Raw genomic sequence first — 27,119 nt, forward strand, 5'->3', positions numbered from 1 at the left:
AGATGGGTTTTACGACAATCAGCAATGATTTTGTGGTCATCGCTAGATTTTTAATTTCAGATTTTTATTGAATTCAAATTTCTGCCATAGTGGGATTTGAATCCGGGTCCCCTGAGCATTACCTGGAATACTAGCCCAGTGATAATATCACCATGCCACTACCTCCCCTTCCACCAATAAGTAAATATCAGAGAAGGTAGAGCACCATTGCTACCTGTTGGATAGCAAGGAAAAATAGGCGTTTGAGACAATGTGATCTCCTTAATTATCCACTTAAATAGTGATACTCAAATCTAACTGCAATTCATTAAAAAAAATCCACTAATCCAAGAAACTGGAAAAGAAAAAGTGCAAAAGAAACGATCCACAAGAAAAAAAACTATCCAACAAAGAGAAAGTGGTGCAGGGCAAGTTTGATCTCCCAAGCTGCCAATGTCTTGTTTTCAACTGTGATATTGTGGAAGAATCTGTCAAAAAGCACAGATACTTCACCATGAACTGTGGATGGGGAAGTGTTGCACCTAGGTGAGTTTACATTTTCTAACTGCCAGCCCCTCACAGCACAACTGGAACCTTGAGAATAAGCTGCTCCCTGACTTCTTAGTATCAATCTGTTTATGATGCCATTTTAAGGAGCACAGCAAGTTGTGTGGATGGAAGTAGAAAGTTAGAAAGGGGCATTAAACAATGGCAGATGGAGTTCAATGTGGGGAACTCTGAGGACATTCCTTTGGATCAGAGAAAGACAACTCAGAATATTTTCTTAATTTGGGTCATATGGATTTATGGATTAGATATTGGATTGAAACAACAACATCCGAGTGGCTGTACATAGTTTTAAAATGTTCTTTGCATTTTTAATTTGCACTACAGGTAGGTGGTGGTCTTTAGTCATCATTCTCACTGATAATATGATTTTCTGTAGAGAAGCTGTAGAGGACCATTTTTCCATTTCAAGTTTCTTGGATTAGAGGATTGTTTAATGTATTGCAACAAAATAAAGGGAGTTAGCTGCTCTATACTGGAAATGCTTAATGCTTGAAATTTAGGTGTTAGATACAGAAATCAACAAAAAAGCGAGTGCACAAGTACAAACATTAATTGAAAAGGCTAACAGAATGCTAGCCTTTATCAAAAGGGAGTTGGAATACAAAGGCAAGGAAGTGATGTACACAGTTATACACAGTTTTCATCAGATGCTATCTGGAGTACTGTTCTCAGTCTTGGTACTGAATCCCTGGAAAGATGTACTATCCTTGGCATGAGTACAGTAAACAATCATGAGAAGGAAACTAGAGAGTAAGTAAAAGGTTAGGTTACGAAGATAGATTGCATAAGCTTGGCTTGTATGGCCTTGAGTTTACAAAGTTGAGGGATGGTCTAACCAAGGAGATTAAAATCATAAAGGAATTTGGTAGGATAGATACAGAGAAACCATTTCTTTTGGTGAGGAAATCCAGAGCAGGAGGAAATAATCTTAAAATTAAAGCCATTTAGGAGTGAATTAGGAAACATTTTTTTCATACATGGAGTACTGTGTATTTGAAATGCTGTTGAAATTATTGAGACTGAGATTAATAGATTTTTTGGGGGTTAGGATATCAAGGAACATGAAACAAATGAGATAAATGGAAATGAGAAACAAATCAGCCTTGATCTAATTGAACTGGCAGGAAGAGCTGAGTGGCCTAATCCTGTTCCTGAGCATGACGATGAGTGACTGGGGATTCAGCGCCCCTTAGAAAAATCGGAATCAAAAGATGTAAGTGTCTAGGCTTAGTGATATCGGCAGGTTGCCTAGGCTAGCGTACCATTGTGCGGTGAAAGGTTGCAAGGCATTAGCATTCCTCATAGAGAAGGATATGGGCAAAAACAGGGTGCTCAGTTACTGCTGAGTGAATCTCAATGACAATCTGCAGTGGCACAGCAAAATAACTGGAAGCAGAGTACTTTTTGCCCATTAAGTTGGTAGAGTGATGTGCAGCAGAAAATGTATTACTTGTATTAGTGAATTTTAAAAGCAATCAAGACCATCATTAAAATGCAGTAACAAGGTCCTTTTTCACCAACTGGAAAATTCATAACATTGTCAGCTTATGGTTACCATGGTGAGCAATGTGCAGTAACCCTCATGTAATTCAGTGTGAAGACTGATCATTAAAAAAAAAATTCCTTTGAGTTTAACAAACATTGACATGCCAGATTCACCCAAGCAGGAATTTTAATCTGGCTTTAGATTTTGTTAAGTACAATTTAAATTATTATTATCAGCTATTTTTCAAAAGAGGGATTTGAATGCTGCAGAACTGTGGCAGTTTTCTTTCACTACCCTATCTCCTATCCATGCCCAAATCAGCATTGTTTTTCACCCAAAGTTTCTTCCAAAATTGTTACTTTGCTCTGCTTATTTCCCTACAATAGTCATACTTTCTCCTTATTTCCTTCCTTCCCCTTATGACAGCATTGGTTCCCCTCGTCACCTTTCTCCTTCATTGCAGCAGTAATTATATTTCCCACTTTCCTCCCAATGCCCACAAATGTATTAGCTCACATAAAACCTCAGTTCCCGCAGCACCATGACTTATTTCTGGCTCCTCATCTCATCTCCCTTTGTCTTGCTTCCCTTTGTGCCGCGTAACATCGTCCTTCCTATGCCCTTTGCTTTCCACCTTTGACTGCTTTGTTTTACCTTCTCCGACGTATATTCCTTTACCTCTCATGTATTTTGGCAGCACAAACTCTTGTTCTGTCTTCACGCTGTATGGCATCACTGTTCTGTTTCGCCTGCTCCACAGCAGCACCATTTCAACTTCCAATCCCATCCTCAGAAGAAGCACCACTCCACTATTTAACCCACAGCAGGATCAGTTTCCTTCCCCCTACCCCTTCTCCTGCAGTTATATAATTTCCCATCCACTTCATCTGTCCCTCCCCATTATAGTGCCACAGCCATTATCCAATAGAAGCAATTTTCAAATACACAATGTCACACAGGCCTTTTAACCTTGGATTCAAACCCAGACAATACTTTTGAGATGAAATTCTCTGCGAAACGAGAGAATTTATAATAGAGAACAAGGAAACGGCAGAGCAATTAAACAACTACTTTAATTCTGTCTTCATGGAGGAAGGCACAAATAACTTCCAAGAAATACTAGGGAAGCGAGAGTCTAGTGCGGAGGAGGAATTGAAGGAAATTAGTATTGCTAAAAAAGCAGTGTTGGAGAACATAATGGGATTGAAAGCCGATAAATGCAGTATAACGTGGATAAGTGAGAAGTTATCCACTTTGGTAAGAAAAACAGAATGGCAGGGCATTACTTAAATGGTGGTAGATTGGGAAATGTTGACATACAAAGGGACCTGGATGTCCTTGCACACCAATCACTAAAAGCAAGCATGCAGGTACAGGAAGCAGTTAAGAAAGCAAATGGTATGTTGGCCTTCATTGCGAGAAGATTTGAATACAGGAGTAAAGATGTCTAACTGCAGCTGTACAGGGCCTTGGTGAGACCACACCTGGAGTATTGTGTGCAGTTTTGGTTTCCTTACCTAAGAAAGGATATGCTTGCCACAGAGGGAGTGCAGTGAAGGTTCACCAGACTGATTACTGGGTTGGCAGGATTGTCATATGAGGAAAGATTGGGACGTCTAGGCTTGTATTCACTGGAGTTTAGAAGAATGAGAAGAGATCTCATTGAAACATATAAAATTCTGACAAGGCTGGATGCAGAGTTGATGTTTCCTCTGGCTGGGGGAACATAGAACAAGGGGTCACAGTCTCAATATACGGGGTAGACCATTTAGGACTGAGATGAGGGGAAACTTCTTCATTCAGAGGGTGGTGAACCTTTGGAATTCTCTACCAAAGAAGGCTGTGGAGGCCAAGTCACTGAATATATTTAAGAAGGAAATAGATAGATTTATAGGCTCTAAAGACATTAAGGAGTATGGGGAGAGAGCGGGAGTATTGGGCTGCGATAGAGGATCAGCCATGATCATATTGAATGGCAGAGAAAGCCCAAAGGGCCAAATGACCTACTCCTGCTTCTATTTTCTATGTTTCTTTGTTTCTCTGGTATATGCCTGTAAACGTCATCTGTGAAATCAGGCAATATTATCCCTTCTACTGACTGTGGGCCAGAGCCTTTACTTTGATTAGAGACATCAAAATACAGCTTGTGTAAGAAGTAAGAAATTCACATAGCTGCAGTAATGCATACTCTTCTAAAATTGCAGCAAAGTAAAAGGAGCTAGCTACACTATGCTGGAAATGCTTAATGCTTGACAAAGAATGACATAATTTGATAAAGCCTTGCTCAGCAAGAGACAAATTCCGCTATAAACAAGAGAATCATTCAAAGTTTTGTTTAAAATTCTAATAATTCACTTTTTTCAATTCCTACTTTGATTATAGGTTGCAGCGTAGTTTTGTGAACCTATACAATAAAGCCGTTGTTATAATTGGGTTATAAAAGCAATAATCTGTGTCATTCATAATGGGGAAAGACACCAAGGCCACAGTCCTATTAAACATCACTGTAAATCTTGGATTCCAACTTCAATCAGATATCTATCCTCACTTTGGAACACATCTTGAATTCCTTCCAACCAGAAGTATCAGCCCTTGAGTCCTGAGACCCTACATCAGCAACTAGTAAAATTTTAAAATCTAACGATTCCAGCTAATAGCTGAAAGAGCGAAATTAGCAGGGAGGAAATTTGACTTGTGGGGACTGTATTGTGTTCAAAGAATAATGAATCTGCACTTATAGTAAGTTAACACTCTTCTTTGATCACCAATATCCATAAACTAATAGGAATATACCAAAGCACTATTTGTTTTTCTTTTCTCCCATAATCTTATGTTTTTAAAACCAACTCCAGTGTCTTCAAATTGCTATTTGACAATTTAGTTGATCTTCCTGACAATTTAGCTAATCTTCCTTTTTATTCTTTTCAAACTTGGTGTCATCCTACATTGAGGCTTGGTACTTCAATATTGTTCCTCAATAAATACAACTCAATGGAAAATGACACCGTCCAACTTAAATCTGATTTCCCAAAACACAATGGGGTAAAAATATTTTGTGCCAAAGAAAATTTAACCATTGGTCTTTCAGGTAATAAGCCTCATTTAAATTGAAAAATATTATACAGGCGTGGCATCATGGAATTTCTAGCGAAAGACTTTTTTTTGTCTAGAAGTGTTGTTGTCTTTGCTTGTTAGATCTTACTAATAAGGAACCTCTTCTGATAGGATCCTGGAAATCATGCCAGGAATAGCCAATTCTGCTTAATAGTAGAGCACTTAGAAATATTAAATCTAGTCAAGCAGAGTCAGCATGGCTTCATGAAGGGGAAATCAGGCTTAACAAATTTATTAGAATTCTTTGAGGAGTTAACAAGCAGGATAGATAAAGGGGAAAACAGTAAACGTAATATATTTGGATTTTCAAAAGGTGTTCAATAAGACACCGCACATAAGGCTACTTAATAAGATAAGAGCCCATGATGTTCGGAGTAGTATATTAACATGGATAGAGGATTGGCTAACTAATAGAAGACAGAGTTGGGATAAAGGGGGGATTTTCTGGATGGCCACCTGTAACTAGTGGAGTGCCACAGGGATCAGTGTTGGGGCCTCAATTATTTACAATATATATTAATGACTTAGATGAGGGAAGTGAATGTACTATCGCCAAGTTTGCGGTTGACACAAAACTAGGTGGGAAGGCAAGTGGTGAGGATGACACAAGGAGTCTACAGAGGGATATAACAGGTTAAGTAAGTGGGAAAAAACTTGGCAGGTAGAATATAATGTGGGAAAATGAGAGGTTATGCACTTCGGCAGGAAGAATAGAGAAGCTGAATATTACTTAAATGGAGAAAGACTGCAGAAGGCTGTAGCACAGAAGGATTTGAAAGTCCTTGTGCATGAATCCCAAAGAGCTAACATACAAGTTCAACAGGTAATAGGGAAGGCAAATGGAATGTTGGCCATTATTTCAAAGGGCATGGAGTTTAAAAATAGGGAAGTCTTGCTAAAACTATACAAGGCACTAGTTAGACCATACCTAGAATACTGTGAACAATTTTGGTCCCCTTGTCTAAAGGAAGATATACTGGCATTGGAGGCTGTTCAGAGAATGTTCACTAGGTTGATCCTGGGATATGGAGGGATTTTCTTATGAGGAAAGGTTGAGTAGGTTGGGCCTGTACTCACTGGAATTTAGAAGAATGAGAGGTGACCTTATTGAAACGTATAAGATTCTTAAGGGGCTTGACAGGGTAGATGCTGAGAGGTTGTTTTCCCTTATGGGAGAGTCTAGGACCAGAGGGCATAATCTCAGAATAAGGGGGCACCCACTTAAAAGAGAGATGAGGAGGAATTTCTTCTCTCAGAGGGTAGTCAATCTGTAGAATTCTTTACCGCAGAGGGCTGTGGAGGCTAGTATATTCAAGGCTGAGATAGACTGATTTTTAACCAGTAAGGGAATCAAGGGTTATGGAGAAAAGGCAAGAAAGTAGAGTTGAGGGTTATCAGATTAGCTATGATCTCATTAAATGGCGGAGCAGACTCGATGGGCCGAATGGCCTACTTCTGCTTCTATGTCTTACGGTCTTATGATTACAGGTAGCCTTTACTTGTCTCCAAAGCAGCCTTCAGCATGGAAAGAGCTAATAATTTGTTCAGAAATCTGAAGTAAGATCCTGATTTAGCTGCATAGCAGTGCCTTGAGAAGAAATTTAGTAGCGGATTCGCTGGCAATTATGCTGTGTGCAATGCTGGCCAGTTTCTGTTGTAAGCCTGGCACCTTTAGTGTGCAGCTACCTGTTCAAATTTTTCCCATGCAAATAAATTTGAGCCAGTGCCTAACAGGATGCTATATATATTTGCAGTGTTCCTTCATTATATTCACATCCATCCCAGGAGTCTAAATATTTGGGCCATTTTTAGACATACTGTCACACTTAATTGCATGTGACACTTGGCATATATTGTTTGAACCTGAAGACCACTGAGGATCCTGCAGTGGATATTTGAACAAACACAACTTCCAGTGTTGACAGTCTAAAAGAGTCCCTGTTGGGTCTGAACGCCACCAATGCTGCCACAATAATTTAAATGAACATCTTGATGTGCCGATCATATGCCCATAACCAGGGTTAGTAAAATCTAGACCTGATCAGCCCTTATGTTTACCAGCTTTCTTACTGATGCTTACTAGATAGAAGCCAATATTAATGACTTCTTCCAGATATACCAGGTTTTACTGTCCACTATTTAAGTTCATAAATCTTTGGATAGCAAGTGATCCTGTTCTCCAGGCAATTCCTTAGTGACCTGGAGCCAGGAGACTATTTCCTTGAGGATGCAGCATTTACAATCTTAGCCTGAGGAGCAATGTAGCATGACCCCAAGTCAAATTCATCTTGAACTGAATGTGATAGTGAAAACAATCTCTTCCACTGATACTGCATCAGGGTCAGCTCTTTGGAGGTCACATAATGACAGGAAGACAGTGACAATAGGCCCAATGAAGAGAAGGTACCAAGGTATTCAATACAATCTGCATGAACCAGATGCCAAGCTATGTGAAAATAGCAAACTTTAGAATTTTTGGCAAAAAGTGCAAAAAACTGCAGAAAATATTTTTTCTAGGCCTCTAACTTTTGAGAATTTGAAAAAAAATAATAGACAGGTCCATAAACTGGGCTAAGACATTTGATATACCCTAATCACAGTGAATGTGTTCCAGAGTGAAGCTAGATGCACAACTGAGAAGAACAATGACCCCGAGTTTGCATTAAGATTTAAAGAGACAACAGCCTCGCCCTATACCAATGGTAGAATATCCCATTTGTAAGTTGAGGTTGATGAATGATAAAAGTCTGATGTGGTTGTTTGCTCATCTTTTTATAAAAGAAAATGGAAGCAAAGTGCCCTATTAAAATAAAACTGATGCATATTTTATCATCTGCTGTAAAGAAAGCTTCATGTTACCTTTCCCACCAGTCCCTTGGCCACCAGGTTTATTGTAGAGGTAGATATCTGCGTCGGAAACACTTTTTCCATGAGTGTAGTGCTGTAGACAAAAAAATCACAACAAGGGCAATTAGTCCACCATTAAAACCAATCCCCAATTAGTTCTCGTAAAATATTCACCAAATCCCACCTTTTGTACAATTTTCAGGTTAAAAAGAATGGCACCTGCACACGTATCGTGCACAGTAGATAAAAGAGAGCACTTTACTCATAACTGCATACCATGGCTAGTTTGCTGATCCGTCAACATCTACACATGCAGGAGTAAACACTAAGAAAAAGGGAACAATTCACGAATATTTAGAACCCCATGCTTTGCGTCATTTCCTCCAGCTGCAGCGTGAACAGTGAGTAGATTTACTTTCACTTCACAAACAGTTATTTGATTAGATGGCAAGCAGATATTCATGGAATATGTCAGGTAGAGACAGTAACCTTACCACGACAATGGGCAGGATTTTCCTTCTGGGCTTCTGAGCCCTGCCATCAGCCTCAAACAGAGTCAGAGGGCAAGGCTGTGTGGGGAAACAGTCCTTCACTGGGAATTTCCCCAAGGCAGCCAATTGGGGACAGAGGTGGACTCTTGAAGCTAAAGGGTCAAACGGACACTTTCCAGCTTGAAAGGAGCAGCAGGCTATGACGGCGGGTAGGTAAAGGCAACAGTGCTTCAAAATGGAGGTGCCTCCAGGCAGTTAAATTAGCTGCTCCCACCTGCAGGGAAATCCCAGTCAGCCTCTGTTAAAAGTCCTTAACAGGCCCTGCCACCCCCTGCCTCATCATGCCTCCAGGAAAACAGCCCTGGAGGTGGGATGGAGCCAGGAAACTGTCATGTCGGCCAGTGGCGCTATTTTTATTGCCGGCTCGCTTCAGTTTCTGGTCCCGGTGCAGCCTAAAAGATCAGGCCCGATATATCTCCCATGTAATACAACATTAACAAGTACATCTCCCTATAGAAAAGGCTGTCCGGTTTTTGAGTACGTTCACAATTTCTAAAATGTAAATTGAAGGAACAGACTTTGTCTTCCCACTTATTTCTGTTAATGATATGGAATTTTTAATGAATTGTAATAATTATCAGCATATTAAAATTCAAAGCATATCCCATTTTTCGATTTTGGACCTGGGAAAAATGATAAATCTTAATCATTCTTAAGGGTGTGTGGTAAAACTTGTCATGCAAGCTACGTCCTGAGTTAGCCCTTTAAAAATCAGGCTGAGATCACAAACCTGTAGACGCACTGTATCGCCTGTAGACATAGGGTGCTTGGATTTCCAGAAGGCATTGATAAGGTGCCACAACAAAGTTTATTACAGAAAATAAAAGCGCATGGTGTAGGGGTAATATTTTAGCATGGAGAGAAGATTGGCTGGCTGGCAGAAAGCAGAGAGAATGCATAAACTGGTCTTTTTCGGATTGGCAGGATGTGACGAGTGGAGTTCCACAGCGGCCTGGGGCCTCAACTTTTTACGACTTACATCAATGTCTTAGATAAGGGGAGTGAAGGCATGGTAGCTAAATTTTCAGGAAAGTATGTTGTGAATAGGACACAAGGTGGTTGCAGGTGGATATAGATAGGTTGAGTGAGTGGGTAAAGATCTGACAAATGGAGTTTAACGTGGGAAAATGTGAAGCTGTTTACTTTGGCAGGAAGTACAAAAAGCAGAGTACTACTTAAATGGAGAACAGCAGCATAATTCTGAGCTGCAGAGGGATCTAGGCGTAGTAGTACATGAATCACAAAAAGTTAGTATGCAGGTACAGCAAGTAATTAAGAAGGTTAATGGAATGCTATCCTTTATTATGAGAAAGGTTGAACATAAAAGTAAACATGTTATGCTTCAGTTATACAGGGCATTGGTGAGACCACAGCTCGAGTACTGTATGCAGTTCTGGTCTCCTTACTTAGGAAGGCTGTAAATGCATTGGAGGCAGTGCACAGGAAGTTTACTAGATTGATACTTGGAATGAGTGGGATGTCTTATGAGGAAAGGTTGGACAGGATGAGCTTGTTTCCACTGGAGTCTAGAAGAGTGAGAGGTGATTTGATTGAAGTATACAAGATCCTGAATGGCCTTGACAAGGTGGACTTAGAAAGGATGTTTCCTCTTGTGGGTGAGTCCAGAACTAGGGGGCGCTGTTTTAAAATTAGGGGTTGCCCTTTTAGGGTAGAGATAAGGAAAATTTTTTTCTCTCAGAGGGTTGTGTGACTTTGGAACTCTCTGCCTCAGAAGGAGGCAGGGTCATTGAATTTTTTAAGGCTGAGGTAGATAGATTCTTGTTAGGCAAGGGAATCAGAGGTTATCGGGGTAGATGGGAATGTGGAAATAGCAACAGATCATCAGCCATGATCTTATTGAATGGCGGAGCAGGCTCGAGGGGCCGAATGGTCTACTCCTGTTCCTATTTCTTATATTCTTATGACACACAAAAGAAAAACTATAGAACCCATATGACAAAACTGCAGGCAGTCAGAGATAGTTACAGCTAGGTTTAAAGAAAACAAGACACACAGATATGAAGTGCATTATCCCACCATACCTTACTTAGTAGAACAAATGTGTATTATGCTTTTAGGGATAAGCAACATCTTCAGCCAGTTGCCGCCCTCTATCCCAAAAATTACCTGGAAGTGATGTTCTACATTACTGTCTGTGTATTTTGGAGTATGTAGGAAAATCAGCAGGTTCTGACGCAGGTAATATGCAACAGCGTACAGCCAAGGTAGATAGCAGTGCGGGATTGTGAACTGCACCACTTCAGTCGGTGGTGTGCCAGGTGGCTGTATAAACTGCAAAGAGAAAAAAGTAGTTTTCAAAAAGCAATTGGTCAAACATTTCCCTAATGTCCAATTTGAATAAAGTTTATAATCCAATACACACCTTAGGAATGTACTGCAATACATTGTTGCCATACAAGTTATGTGCCTTGTATAATGGTGCTGACCACCAAAAACAGGTTTCAAATTGCTGATTTTCACTGTGAACAACAATCTGAATGGATTATAAAGGCATGTGCTAAGGACAAGTCATATGGGGCAATGACTTTGGGAGAAATGACAGGACAGGTTTTACTACTGTGGCTCTAAACGAAAGCCTCAATAACTATCTAAAAATTTTAGAATCAAGTAAATAAAACAGTAGAAGAGTTTCTTTTAAATTCCTTGCAATCACATTAAGGTTTAAAATCATGGTTTTCAACTTTGAAAAGAAAATCACAAACACCCTCTGCTACTGTAACGATCCACTACTGCCATCCTGTGGGCTTCTTTTGTAGTATTACAACCCAATTAGAATCAACCAACACTATTTCTTTAATAAATAAAAACAAAAATACCTGGAAAAACTCAGCAGGTCTGACAGCATCTGCGGAGAGGAACACCGTTAATGTTGAGTCCGTATGACTCTTCAACAGAACAATTCTGTTCAAGAGTCATACAGACTCAAAACGTTAACTGAGTTCCTCTCTGCAGATGCTGTCAAACCTGCTGAGTTTTTCCCGGTATTTTTATTTTTGTTTTGGATTTCCAGCACCCACATTCTTTTGCTTTTATCTTACTATTTCTTTAATGATGCTCCTTACATAAAAGTGATTACCATAAATATCTTTGTTGACTAATGGTGCTTTTACATGACAGCTGTTTTTGGGGGTGTGGCACTTTGTACTTTCACTTGAGATCACTCATCAGCCAGAGTTGGAGCTGGTAAATCTGTTCACAAGATAAAAGGGTCTCTGCTGCTGCCTCAACAATGGACAATAGACCATATATGGTTCCAGGCATCTGCCGTCATATCACTTAAGTAAACGCAGCTTAAACTTAGTAATATCGAAATTCTACTTCATACTTTCAACTAATAAGACAGCAGAGTGATGGATAGCACGAGTGCGCCCAGCTATTTCCTCATTTTAAGTTACATTTTAATGTTTCAAATACCTCTACATCAGCAGGAGTCAGCTTGCAGTTTCTGACCAGCATGACCGTGATAATATCAAGTGTTGCCTCGTCCAATCGCCTTCGAAGGACCTTCACCAATTCATCTGTGATTTCAGGTCCTGAAAACAAAGTAATACTGTTTAAACAATCTATGAATGAAGCAATATTATTATGAAGTGCAAATCAGACTAAGATGTGGACCAAATATAATTAACTATTAGGGAAAACACTGGTAATAACAAGTGTTTTGCTTTGGACTTTGCTACAAATGCTTCAACTGGGTTGAATATTGCAGTAACCCTACAATTACCACTAACTATTATTATCACACAGAATATACAGCACAAGTAGCCCATTTGGCCCAAGCTGCCCATGTCTGCTTTTATGCTCAAGCCTCCTCTCATCCTTCCTCATCTATCTATCAGCATAACCCTCTATTGCCTACTCCCTTGTTGCTTATCTAACTTGCCCTTAAATAAATCTATACTATTGACTTCAACTACTCCGTAGTAGTGAGTTGCACATTCTCTCTACTCTGGGAAAAGAACTTCCTCTGAATTCCCTATTTATTTCCTGGTGACTACCTTATTGATGGTCTCAAGTTTTGCTTTTCCCTACAAGGAGAAACGTTCTCTTTGTGTCCACTCTATCAAAACCTTTCATAATTTTTAAGACCTCCAATAGGTCAACCCCTCAGCCTCCTCTCTCCAAGAGGAAACATAGCCATGCCTGTTGATCCTTTCCTGATAGGTATAATCTCGTAGGTCTGGTATCATCCTTGTAAATCTTTTGTGTATCGTCTCCAGTACTTCTATATCCTTTTTATCATACGACGGCCAGAACTGAAATACATTACTTCAAATGTGGCATAACTAATGTTTAATACAAGTTTAGCATAACTTCTCTACTTTTCAATTCAATCCCTCTAGAAATAAACCCTAGTGCTTGGCTTGAGTTTGTCATGGCCTTATTAACCTGCACTGATCTTTCTGGTGATTTGTGTATTTGTATTCCCAGGCTCCCGGCTCCTCTATGACATTTAGATTTTTATTTTGCAAATAAAATGTAATTTCCTTTTTTTTCTTACCGAAATGTAAATGTCACATTTATCCATGTTGAAATTCATTTCCCAATTGTATGCTCATTCTCAAAGTTTGTAATTTGTTACCACTGAAACAGCAAATACAGCCATAGCTCAGTCAGGAGACTATTTCATCTGAGTTAAAAGGTTCTGGGTTCCAATCCCACTCCAGAGGTTTCAGAGGTATTAGTGCTGCATGGTCAGAGGTGCTATCTTTGGATGAGACATTAACCTGATGCCCCAGTGCCTTCTCAGGTGGATGTAAAAGATCCTATGGCATTATTCCAAGAAGAGCTGGGGAGTGCTTTTTAGTCTCCTGCCCAACATTCATCCCACAACCAACACCCTTAAAACAGATTATCTGGTCATTATAACATTTCCGTTTATGCACAAAATTGCCTGCAATGCTCCCTACATAACAAAAAAGATTACATTTCACAACGTGCTTAATGGGCTGTAAAACTCTTGAAAGTAGTGCAAGGTGCTATAGAAATGCAGGTCTTTCTTCTTTGCTACAGATTTTTAAGGGGTAGGGACTTGGAGATATAAGCAGTGCCATTTGATACTTTCTGGTGCAGAATTTCACTTGAAATGGGAAATGAGAAAGAGGCAAAAACTGAATTTGAGAGAGACAGAGCGTGTATAAATTTGTTAGGTTAGCTGATTGCATAAGCTAGACCTCAACCTTGGCTGATAGTGTAGATGACATTTCAATCAGTGACTAGAATAAGAGTGTTACAAAAGATTTTGATTAAAAGTGCTTCCTTAATATTACGAGCCAGGCTTTCACAGCTAAATTACCATTTTGGAAGTTTGATTGCTCATCATATTGTAATTTCACTTGTTGTTCCAGGATACATTTTCCTAAATTTACAGCACTTTTAATCCCACATTGCCAGGATGTTTCAACTTTACTAGAAGTTGCAAACTTACCTGCCTGCCCTACACCATGTACCATCAACAGAATGTGCTTATCTACTTGTCCAACGGGTCGTGCTGACTCTGCACTTCGGGAGGGTGTAGAATCTACGTAGGGTCTGGAACTCTGGATTAAACATGAAAGAACAGAAATTATGAGCAAAGTCCAAATCAACTCAGATAAGAATGAGGGATACAATAAAGATCACTTTGATTTTACCCCAAGCTCATCCACAAGTATGGGTTCCTGACTGCGTGCTAAAGCCAGTGAACGGGAAGACAGCATGGGCTGAACCTCCCTATCCGAGTCTGGTGTATTTCCACTGCATGTTGTTTCAGACAGTCTGTAAGAATGGACAAACAGTGAAGAGGGGATACAGTTATTACAGATCAAATATTAGGCTACATGCGATGTGAGTGAGAAATATAATGACAAAAATCTTTTGCTTAATATTGCATTACAACACTATTATGGCATAATTCTTTTGAATTTTGGTGAGTAAAGTCAACATCAATTCTAATAGTCTACAATGCCTATATCAATCCTGGCCTAATCAGGTAATGACCAAGCAAGGTCACCGGGTAGGCTGTAGCATAGTGGTAATGTCACTGGATTAGCAATCCAGAACACCCAGGTTAATGCTCTGGGGACATGGGTTCAAATTTCACCACTACAGCTGGTGGAATTTAAATACAATTCATAAATCTGGAATTAAAAACTAGACTCAGTAATACTGACCATGAAACCACTGTCGATTGTCGTAAAAACCAACGAGGTTCACTAAAGTCCTTTAGGGAAGGAAAACTGCCATCCTTACCTGGTCTGGCCTACAAGTGACTCCAGACAAACAGAAATGTGGTTGACTCTTAAATGCACTACGAAATGTCCTAGCAAGCTACTCCGTTGTGTCTAACTGCAGTGAAGTCTAAAGGGAATGAAACTGGACGGACCACCTGGCATTGACCTATGCGCCGGAAATGACAACTGTCCAAAGAGCCCTATCAACCCTGCAAAGTCCTCCAAACTAAGATCTGGAGGCTTGTGCCAAAATTCGGAGAGCTGTCCCACAGACTAATCAAGCAACAGCCTGATGCAGTCATACTCACAGAATCATATCTTACAGATAATGTCCCAGATACCACCATCACCATTCCTGGGTATCTCCTGTCCCACTGAGAGAACAGGGACAGACCCACCAGAGGTGGTGGCACAGTGGTATACAGTCAAGAGGGAGTTGCCTTGGGAGTCCACAACATCGACTTTGGGCCCCATGAAGTCTCACGGCATCAGGTCAAACACTTGCAGGAAACCTCCTGCTGGTTACCACCTATTGCCATCCACACCCACACCCTCTCCACTTAGGTGATGAATCAGTATTCCTCCATGTTGATACCAATCTGAGGAAGCATGGAGGGTGGCAAGGGCATAGAATGTAGTCTGAGTGGGGGACTTCAATGTTCATCACCAAGAGTAGCTTGGCAGCACCACCGCAGACCAAGCTGGTCAAGTCCTAAAGGGCATAGCTGCGAGACTGGGTCTGCAGCAGGTAGAGAGAGAACCAAAAGGGGAAAACCTACTTGACCTCATCCTCACTAATCTACATGTTGTAGATGCATGTCGATGACACAATTGGTAGGAATGACCACAGCACAGTCTTTGTGGAGACGAAGTCCCACCTTCACATTGAGGATACCCTCTACTGTGTTGTGCGACAATACCACCATGCTCAATGGGATGGATTTTGAGCAGATCGAGAAATTCAAAACTGGGAATCCATGAGGCACTGTGGGCCATCAACAGCGGAATTGTATACAACCACAATCTGTAACCTCATGGCCCTGCAAATCCCCCACTCTACCACTAGCATCAAATCACAGATCAATGAAGAGTGCAGGAGAGCATGCCAGAAGCAACACCAGGGATACATCAAAATGAGGTATCAACCTGGAGAAGCCACAACACAGGATTACTTGCATGCCAAACAGTAGAAGCTGTATATGGTAGATTTAGCTAAGTGATCCCAGAGCCAACAGATCAGATCTAAGCTCTGCAGTCCTACCACATCCAGTCACGAATAGTGGTGGGCAATTAAACAACTACCTGGAGGAAGAGGCTCCACAAGTACCCCATCATCAATGATGGGGGAGCCATCAGGGCAAAAGACAAGGCTGAAACATTTGCAACCACCTTCAACCAGAAGTGCTGAATGGATGATCCATCTATCCCTCATCCTGAGGTTCCCAGCATCACAGATAACAGTCTTCAGTTAATTCGATTCACACCGCTTGATACCAAGAATCGGCTGTAGGTACTGGATACTGTAAAGGCTCTGGGCCCTGACGACATTGCTCCGGACAAAAGAGCTGAACTCCAGAGGTGAGGTGACGATGGCTGCCCCTTGCATCAAGGCAGCATTTGACTGAGAATGGCATCAAGGAGCCCTAGCAAAATTGGAGTCAATGGGAATAAGGGAAAAAAACTCTCCACTGGTTGGAGACATACCTAGCACAAAGGAAAGTGGTTGTGGTTGTGAGAGATCAATCATTTCAGTTCCAGGACATCACTGCAGGAGTTCCTCAAGGTAGTGTCTGAGGCCCAACCATCTACAGCTGCTTCATCTTCTCTCCATCATAAGGTCACAAGTGGGAATGTTTGTTGATGATTACACAATCTTCAGCACCATTTGCAACTCTTCAGATACTGAAGCAGTCTGTGCCCATATACAGGAAGACCTGGGCAACATTCAAGTTTGGGCTGACAAGTGGCAAGTAACATCCATGCCACTCCAGGCCCGAGCAATGACGATCGCCAAGAAGAGAGAATCCAACCATCTCCCCTTGACATTCAATGACATTATCATTGCTGAATCCTGATAGTGGAGGAAAAGGGAATTGGATAAGCAGCTGAAGTGAAAGGGGGGAGAATGGGGCTGATGAGTTGCTCTTGCACAGAGCTGGCACAGACACTATGGGCCAAATGGCCTGCTTCTGTGCTGTAACCATTCTATGATTCTATAATGCCAGTAATACCAGTCAATGCTTTTCAGGGTCTGATAGATGGAGAACACTCTGGAAAATTTACTATCCGCATGGGAATACTGAATTCAGATGCTGTTACTTCCTTAAATTTCTCAGCTGAAGCTGCAGCTCAATGTGTGGTTAAATCAAAGATATGATGGCCTCTGAACTGTGTGTGCATACCATCTTCTTCTGCTAATGTTAAAACACATGATTTATCTTCAAATCAGACAAAATAAGCAAGACCTTGGTGAAGCTTGCAAGCAAAGTTAGAGTTTAGGAGAGCATAATGAACCATGCTAGTGCTGTATCAGTTGTAATTGTACATGGATTTTTTTTTTAGAAAGCTATTTATTTTCTGTTTTTGTCCTTCTACAAAGAGTTCAATTTTTTCGGCGAAACAAATTAATGAGATGTGGCAGAAGTAGAAAAGATTGCTCATGAAAAGAGAGAGAGAGATACTTGTATTCATGGTTTGGCTTTTTTAGATTAGTTGAAAGGAAACAAATGACTAAACTGCTTTGTCATTGCTGCAGTGAAATGAGAAAAATCACAATTAAGGACTAGTAGAAACACCTAACAGTAGTGAGCCACACAGCCCCTCGAGCTTGTTCCACCATTTAAATAGATGATGCCTGGCTGTACTTCAACATTTAATTGCCTTTGAACATATGTCTCAACACCTTTAACTAACAAACATCTATCGATCTCAATCTTCACAAATTCAGCAGCCACTTTCAGGGCAACAAGTTCCAGATTTACACTACTCTTGCTGTAAGAAAGTGCTTCCCAATTTTACTTCAAGGAACCTAGTTCTAATTGAAACATTATGCTCTCTCATTCTGGATTATTTATTTAAGTTAAAAGAAAAAATAGTGTAACGCTTTCACATAACTAAGATGCTGATATCAGTATTGGCATATGCTGATATGCCCCACAAGAGCTCAGCTGAGAAAGGATTATTTCCACTGAATGTTTAATAGGCACTCCCAAGGACCAAAATATACATACTGCAGAAGTAAACATATTTCAAAAACCACAAAAGGAAGATAACTATAGTAAGCACAAAAGTAAGCTGATGATTGCAAGTTAAACATCAGATAAGTGAAATTTTAAAAATGAGAAAGAAAATATAAATAACAGGGCGACAGTATAGCATTGAATACATTCCATTTAGCATTTCTGCTTGCAAGCCATGTAATAAGAGATTAATCAGTATGTTATATGAAGATAAAGACACCTTGGAATGATTTCGAAACGTAAATCACCTCCCAAGCTTTGCTAGCCATTTCAGAATGCTACCCAAACACACTGTACAGAATTACTGTCATTCCTTTAAAAAAATGACTTTTGACTGATTTTTTAATGTTCCTAAAGGAAAGTAACACCAAGAGGGTAAGCTGAACATTTCTCCACTTCTGGCATCCAGTAACAAATACTCCCAAGTTCAGGTATATGTCACATTCAGATATGGGTTACGCCTCCTTAGATTTTTTTTAATGGCCCCAAATTTTTTCATTTCAACCCCTTGTGACATCAATGTAATCTTTCCTGTTTCTCATGCATTATCCCAGTCATATGGTTGTGGTGTACATTGCCAATCTAGTACCAATTGCTGCAACAGTATGGGCAGTGTCCTTTGGGTTGCTTCCTTACCTGAGGTAAAATACAGACTTTGTGGCCCTTTCTTGGTACACAAACATGTTTTTCCTGTTCACAACCGAAAAAGCATTTAAAACAGATCTCAGGGCCTGAATAGCTGAAAAAAATAAATAAACAAGCTACATGTTAAGTATTTAAAATATGCACAATATTAGGAGAGAAACTATAAGTCACACAGCATCAGGAAGGGTACTTACATACAGCAATGCAGGACCATGGGTGAGGGAGGTTAAGCTCATTGTTAAAAACAAAGGATAAATCCAATAATGCTGTATTAGCTATAGATGTTTCAAGCAGAGAATCATACAGCAAAAGAGGTCATTTAGCCCATTGAGTGTGCTGTTTCTTTCAAAGAAGAATCCAGCTAGCTCACTCCTCACTCATTCTCCATAATCCCTGTATTTTTTTCTCCCTCAAGTATTTATCCAATCCCTACTTAAAGACCTTTGTTTAATTACCTTCCTTTGGTTTGACTGTTCTTGTTCAAGTGTTTGGAACAGATCAATAGATCTAGCCATTCAATTCAAATACAAGTTGTTATGTGGCTGTTTATGTTGCAAGGGAACAGTCTTTTTTGGAATGCTGAAAGGATGGGTGGCGGAGATGGGGGTGATGTGTATGGTAGTGGCTTCAAGCTGCCAGAAATGACAGAGGGTGATCCATTGACTGTGGTGGCTGATTTTTTAAAATATTCTTGGGATGTAGACGTCGCTGGCTAGACCAAAATTTATTGCCCATCCCTAATTGCCCTTGAGGTGGTGGCGGTGAATTGCCTTCTTGAACCGATGCTGTTGATGTGCTATTGTGTACCCACAGTGCTGTTAGGGAGGGAATCCAGGATTTCAACCCAGCAAAGATTAAAGAATGGCAACATATTTCTAAGTCAGGATGGTGGGCAGTTTGGAGGGGAACTTCCAAGTGGTGGTATTCCCATGTGTTTGCTGCCACTGTGCTTCTAGATGTAGTGGTCGCGGGCTTAGAAGGTGCTGTTGAAGGAGGCTTGGTGAGTTCCTGTAGTGCATCTTGTAGATGGTACACACTGCTGCCACTGTGCATCACTGGTAGAGGGAATGAATGTTTGCGGTTGGGGTGCCAATCAAGCTGCTTTGTCCTGGATAGTGTCAAGCTTCTTGAGTGTTGTTGGAACTGCACATTGGTAGATTGGGTGGAACACATTTGTTTGGCAGCTGTACTTGTATGGGTGAAACTGCTTTGAATGTTGTTAATATCTGACAACCTAAAGAATCAACTAATCACAGAATTGTACAGCACAGAGGAAGGCCATTCAGCCCATTAAGTCAGTGCCAACTCTTTTGAAAAGCAATCCAGTTAGCCCATTGAGTGTGCTGTTTCTTTCAAAGAGGAATCCAGCTAGCCCACTCCTCACTCATTCTCCATAATCCCTGTATTTTTTTCTCCCTCAAGTATTTATCCAATCCCTACTTAAAGACCTTTGTTTAATTACCTTCCTTTGGTTTGAGTGTTCTTGTTCAAGTGTTTGGAATAAAGCAATAGATCTAGCCATTCAATTCAAATACAAGTTAGTTATGTGGCTGTTTATGTTGCAAGGGAACAGTCTCTTTGGAATGCTGAAAGGATGGGTGGGGGAGATGGGGGTGATGTGTTTGGTAGTGGCTTCAAGCTGCCAGAAATGACAGAGGGTGACCCATTGACTGTGGTGGCTGATTTTTTAAATATACTTGGGATGTTAGCCCTTTCCTCATTTCCTTGTAATTTTTTTCTCCTTCAAATATTTATCCAATTCCTTGTTGAATGCTGCTATTGAATCTGCATCCACCACCCCATCAGGTACCACATTCCAAATATTAACCATTCATTGCATAAATAAAAGTTTTTCCTCATGTCCCCAGTGGTTCTTTTGCCAATCACCTTAATTCTTTGTCCTCTGATTATTGATCCTTCAGCCATTGGAAAGAGTTTCTAATAACTTACTCTATCAAAGCCCTTCACGATTTTAAACTTGTATCAAATCTCCTTAGTATTCTCTACTCTAAGGAGAGCAACTTCAGCTTCTTTAGCCTGTCTGTATAACTACATAATTTCCCCCATTCCTATAACCATTCTAGTAAATTGTTTTTGTATCTTCTGCAAAGCCTTCACACCCTTCCTAAAGTCTGGTGCCCAGAGCTGAACACAACACTACAGCTGGGGTTGAACTAGTATTTGGCCTTTGTAATCTAATTATGAAAGAAATAAGATTGAAAAATGCTGAAAACATCCTGGAAGCCAGGAAAGCATCAGTGGAAAAAAGTTACAAAGTTAATATTTCAGATGCCGCTCTTCATCACAACCCAGTTGCTATGATTGGCTTGTTGGGTGTTTCCACCATCTTTCGGTTTTGTTTCAGACTTCCATCACCTGCAGCATTTTATTTTTTCCCTCTAATTACGGCAGGTGCTATTGCGAATATAGTTTTGCTTCGGAACATCGTGAAAGGAACGTGAAGCTATATCATGATAAATATTGCAACTATTCAGTCCAGGTCAGCAGGAATATGAAGGTAATCAGAGACTTCAAGAAAGCAGATAGTCACATTAGAGTTAAGTGACTGTCCTCCAAGGGTCAGTTTTATATTGAATGTTAAGACAAGCTATGTTATTTTTGACATTTGAAGGAGACTAGTAAAGTTTATAATTACTGTCAATAATACTGTTTATTTACCTGTTCAAAGTTTAATAATTTTATCTAGTATCCTATGGCAGAGACTGACAGAGTACATATTCTTTCACCTTAGTAAAGACAAGGAGATCATATGGCAGTCTGTGATATATTCCAGTAGGCCAGAATGCATTAACAAAGGTCCTCTGGTAGTATAGAACATGAGTATTGCTGAAAAAAACATTTTGTCAAAGCTTTTTGTCTTGCACTCATCAGGACAATTGCAAGAATACCAACTTCAGGGGAAGCAACAACTTTATATTGTATGAGAAGAGAGGGCTGATTGGTTGGCAAGTGGACTCTGATTGGTAGAGGTGTTGCCATTACATTGATATTCTTGCGATTGTTCTGACGAGTGCAAGATGAAAAGCTTCAGACAAAATATCTTTTTCAGCAATAGTAAAGGTCCTCTGTTCAATCCATAGGTCATGCTATAATTACCTAGATATTGAGCAGGTAAAGATTCACTCTATTTCATGGGGATGACTTATGGGAGGGTGCAATGGCATCAAAACCAATTAAATATATAGTGTAAAAAAACCCCAAAATTTAGCATACCTCTTGCAACACCCATGTTGGGTCCCATCTTGAGTCGAGGATGGATATGTATGATGGTCTTCCACACCACTTCACAGGAAAAATATCCTGGTATAAAATGCATTGTGGCAGCCAAGTAATCCCTTGACTGATAGTTATCATCTGCTGAATAATCTGTGAGTGAATGGAACAAAGTATGAAACAATAACATCTTCAAAAAACAGCAAATCTATTGAATTTAAGATAGATTGTGCATTTGATTGTGTTAACCTAATATGTAGGGTCACATGGAAACAGTCTTCCTCAGTTCAGGAACCAATTAAATCAATTACTTTGAAATAGGAACAGTATATGAGAAATGCTAATACATGGTGTTTTCAGACAGTGATATACAAGCTATATGATTACTGAGCTATTTGGGAAACTCATTACAAGATGTAAAACTCAGAAGAAACTGCATCTTCTAGCTCAGAGATATGCATCTGCTAATTCCTTAATCTGTTGGGTTTGATATATTTATTTCAAACACAGTGACTGCAACATGTCAAAGGATCAATGGGTTATAATCACAGGCTGCTTTGTTCTGATACTAGGAATGATCTCTGTACATAACCAAACTTTGGTGGTCCACAAAATAAATAAGCTCAACTGTTGCTCATCAATTAGTAAGATACACTTAGCTGGAAAGGATAGGTTAACTTTTTTTAGACTAATTTTAGTTCAATTGTTTGCTTTCTGAAGTATTGTACTGCTAAGTATCTTGCCATGACTTTTTGCTTTGCTTTACTTCACCTACAAACATGGTCAGTTTAAGAAAGGTGAGAAAGAGCAACCAGCAAATTATAGTCCAACATCTTCCTGGGGGGTAAGTTACTGGAATTTATAATTAAGGACAATGAGACTGAGCATTTCAAAGAAATTTGAGCTGATTAGAGAGACAACATGGATTTGTAAAGTGGAGGTCATTTGCAACAAACCTAATTGATGCTTTTGAGGAAGTAACTAAAGTAATAGAGAGGAGAATTATACAGATATAGTTTATATAGACTTCCAGAAAGCAGTCAAGAAGATTCAATATAAGAAACCATTTGATAAAATTAAATCTTATAGAATTGAAGGCAAATTATTGATTGGCCGGCCATTCAGGAGAGAAGGTTACACTGCTTCACACAAAGGGTGACAGAAGTGTGGAATTCTCTCATACAAAAAACAGCAGATATTAGCTCAATTAATCATTTTAAATCTGAGACCAAAAGATTTTTGCTAGCTGAAGCTACTAAGGGATATAGAGCCAAGGAGGCCATTTGGCCCATCGTGTCTACACCAGGTAATGTATTGGGTTGGTAACATATTATTTTTCACTTTCAGAGATAATTGGAAAATATGTTAGGCACCCCATTAATTCTCCAGTAAGTGTTTACTACAATTAGGAGTTTGTTGTTGAACCTGGGCACGATAATCCATAATCCATCAAATGGCATGCAAATTCTAAAGATATGTCAATGGTAATGTAATTAATTTGGTAATTCGTTCATTTTCACCATAGTCTTAGTGGAGCTATTGTCATCATCTTGCTACTTCTTTGGCTTTCTTCAAATGTTCCTGAGTCCACGGCTCAATGTTATCCACCCATCTGATTTTTCTCCTTCCTCTTCTGTTTTTACCCTCAATTTCTCCTTCAATTGGTGCCAGAACAAGGCTGTGGGATCTTCATTCCCGATGTCAGTACATGACTATCTTTCCTTCTCTAACTTTACTTAGCAACCCTTTTGACTCCTGAACTTCTACTCTTGAGATTGGCAGCAAGGACCGAGTGTTCTTGATGATAATCTAATGTTTAACACTGTGCCTAAATATTTTTGCATTTACCGTGTGAACCTGACTAGCTCCTCTCAAAAAGAAAGCCGAATACTAAAAGGAGCTCTGAAAAGTTGTCTAACATCATAATGGCACAAAGGTATATAATAAAGGACTGATACAAGGAATTAAATTGAGGATATTAACTTTGGAAAGTATTTAGAAATTTTTGATTCTATACTTTCCTCCTACAGATTACTTGGCATTCTTACATCATTGAACAAAACCTGAAACAAGCCATGAAAATGAGCATAAGAGTTAAATATAAATTTGGGTAATTAGGAATGTGGCTTCATACCATCAGTAGCTGTAGCTCGCGGACGATATGAAGGGTAGGGGGCTTCATTCTTCCAGATGTCCTCTTCACTCTCAGCGACAAGCAATGAATTACACACATGACTGTCATGCAGGTCCTGAAGTAGCAGGCGCTGTGACAAATGGAGGAGACAAGTAGTAAAGACTATTGGCCAGAATATGCAATGACGCAAGTTACCAACAATTTACAGGCCAAACATTATCACGCATTATATATTGCCAAAGACAAGTTCAGTCAAAAAGGCAAAGATCAGTCAATTTGGCAATGGCAAGCTTAAAGTGGTGTCTAATAAAAAGAAATTGATTCATATCTATTTACACTGGGACTCCGCCAACATTAATTTCACTTAGAATTCTTCCTAGACAACTGCTAAAGAATAAGCGAAAATGTGCCTGGATATTTAACAAGTATTTTGCCTCAGTGTTTACAAAACAGAAGCACACCAGGAAGGAAATAAATCCAGAATTGGTTAAAAGTGAGATGAGAGATATTGTAATAAAGAACAGAGCACTAGAGAAGCCAATTAAACTAAAGGAGGACCTAGTACCTGATCTGATGGAACAGATCTAAGGATCCTGAACAAAATGGTGGAAGAATTGGCAAATTGTTACATGTCTGATCAGTCGCTTACATTGCTTCTTTGGAGGCCCAAGATATTGTGAAGGTTCACCTGGTGTTGGCTCATGTAGCAAAATATGACCCCTGCCCCTTTGAACTAAACAATCATGCCGGTGCGCAACATACCTGCTATGCAGCTTGGATGCCCGAAAATCAGAAGTCAAAATTAATGGCTTCAAACCAGTCATGATTGCTGATTTCAGCCTGTTGAGTTGACATCTAGGATTTGTCCACAAAATTCCAGAGCCCGCCACTACCCACTAGCCCTCTCCAGTAACTGCCTTCAGATCATCATTGAGGCCATTTCTATTCCAAAAGTTTAAACCAATGCTCAGCCTCATGTTCATGATTACCTGGTTGACTACACGGCAAATCTCGCCAATTTTTTGAATTGCTGTTTTATAGAGACGCAAATATTCCAGTTCTCCCTCTTCTTCAACCGCAGATTCCTCTTTTATCCCAATAAGGTTTCTAGAAAAGGACAAAAGATGTTTTTTAATTGCTGAATTTTTATCATTCCTTTGCATTTACCATTCTTTTGCACAGCCACTTTGAACCATGAAAGGAGATTAGATGGTTGTCAATATTAAAAAGCCATATATTTCATTGCAAATTTATTGAAAGATGATAGCAGATTCGCAGAATATTTGTCAAGTTCATATCTTAAAAAAAAAAATCACAGAATATTGAAATGCAGACTTCTACCCTCTTCATTATACAACTGCAGTTCAACCTCCAAATACAAATGAAAACCATTGGCATTATTCCCTTTAATGCTTAGTACACAATACAATTTGGACCTTTCACACACTTAAATGTACAGTAAGTATGTCATTATTTACAATTATAAATTTGACTACCATCTTATACTCACCGTGTGTGAGAGTAAACTTCAACTCGATCATGGTGAATTCTGATGATCAGCCAAAACTCAGGCATCAGTGGGCATTTGGGATCCTGTTCATTCATGGTGGCACCTTCGCACTCCGAATCACTGCTACCTCCATCATAACCTGCATGTGACCCAGAAAAGAGAATCATAGTCCAAGCTGCTTCAGATCTGACCAATATCATGGCCTGAAGTTGCTTAAGAAATAAGCAGTCTATTACAATCTGCTAGCCTCTTCTATACTAGCCAAAATATCAAAACTCAAATCTCTCAATTCAGAGGTCAGGAGCAGCCCTATCCCCAAATATCTTGAAGTGGAAATGCAGTGCTGAGCCAAAGGAGCCAAGGAAGTCACAGGTCTAATCCTGAATTTGGGAGGGGCCGGCTAGTAGATCTCAGCTGAAGTTTTAGTTGGTCTTAGTAAACCTGGGGTAAAAAGGGAGAAGTCGGCCATGGGGTTTCTGTCAGTGTTGACCATCCAATGATCTATATTTGCATGAACGTCTTCTCTGCAGATATTACTCAGGCTCAGACATGAATGATAACCACTGCAATGAGTTAAAATATTGTGGCTATTGCTTATAGAACTTCATCAAAGCATGAAAGGTCTCCATCATGAAGAGTAAAGTTAAAGAAAGCTAAGAAAAATTTTGAAACTGCATGGTGTTTAGCAATGACTTACAAATGGATAGTCGTTTATTCAATGAGCAAGTCATAGGATGCTGCCTCATTAAGATTATTTGCATATTAGATATGTAAGACTTGATCCTAGCCAGGTTGTAATGCCTTTGCTGAAGTTCATACCAACACAGCATAATAATGGAGATGAGCAACTCTTAATACTTTATTTGTAGGCGAGCCTGAAGGATAAACGCTCCAACAAGTTTGTCTACAATTACATCAAGACAGTAATGCTTTGTGAAAAGCATACAAATTACTTCAGGCCACCCCTTACGTACAGCTGGAAGAAATCTTTGTGTTGACTCAGGATGCAGCCACAGTACAGACAGAATAACCCTTTGCTTTATTTGTAATTCCTCGGTCAGAAAGCACTGGCTCTCATAGGCTAGTGGCTAGTTTGCAGCCCACCATCCAACACCTGCAGCACTGAGAGGCATGTATCTTTGTTGCTTGTTGACCAGGCTATGATTCAACACCTTCCCCCCCTCTAACACTCTAAAAAATAAGAGACAATCAAATATTACAAAGAGGCAGAGTCCTTCCAGCTTCCATACTGCAAATAGTAGAACGAACTAATAAAACTGAAAGAACAATAGAAATGCTGGAACTACACAGTCAGTCAGTCAGCATCTATAAAAGATAAAAAAGACAGGTAACTATTTCTGGTAGGTTGGAGCCAAAACATTAACCTGAAGTTTGTTTTGCAGGAAGTGACACAGCCCGGGAAGTTTAAATCCAATCGGTGGGATTTTCTGCACCTGCCCACCGCCGCGATCTTCCGGTCCCGCTGCAAGCGAATGGACTTCTGGCTGGGGTACTGCCTCGCCCGCGGCGAGTCCCACCCACAATAGGGCTGGAAAATCCCGGCCATTGCAATTTTT

General features: G+C 39.9%; 1 protein-coding gene across 9 annotated transcripts in view; it reads right to left on the reverse strand.

Moving 5' to 3' along the window:
• Window positions 1-27,119, reverse strand: part of szt2 (SZT2 subunit of KICSTOR complex) — a 247,917-nt gene that overhangs the window by 101,804 nt on the left and 118,994 nt on the right. For all 9 annotated transcript variants that reach the window (XM_041208824.1, XM_041208825.1, XM_041208817.1 and 6 more), the window contains 10 exons: window positions 25,543-25,681; window positions 25,022-25,139; window positions 24,033-24,162; window positions 21,899-22,051; window positions 18,656-18,758; window positions 14,202-14,325; window positions 13,997-14,108; window positions 11,983-12,101; window positions 10,675-10,839; window positions 8,009-8,090 (listed from right to left, as the gene is read on the reverse strand). In XM_041208824.1, coding sequence (XP_041064758.1) covers window positions 8,009-8,090; window positions 10,675-10,839; window positions 11,983-12,101; window positions 13,997-14,108; window positions 14,202-14,325; window positions 18,656-18,758; window positions 21,899-22,051; window positions 24,033-24,162; window positions 25,022-25,139; window positions 25,543-25,681 — 1,245 coding nt within the window. The remainder of the gene's footprint in view (window positions 1-8,008; window positions 8,091-10,674; window positions 10,840-11,982; window positions 12,102-13,996; window positions 14,109-14,201; window positions 14,326-18,655; window positions 18,759-21,898; window positions 22,052-24,032; window positions 24,163-25,021; window positions 25,140-25,542; window positions 25,682-27,119) is intronic.

This window comes from Carcharodon carcharias, chromosome 16, assembly GCF_017639515.1.
Source record: "Carcharodon carcharias isolate sCarCar2 chromosome 16, sCarCar2.pri, whole genome shotgun sequence".
NCBI lineage: Eukaryota > Metazoa > Chordata > Chondrichthyes > Lamniformes > Lamnidae > Carcharodon > Carcharodon carcharias.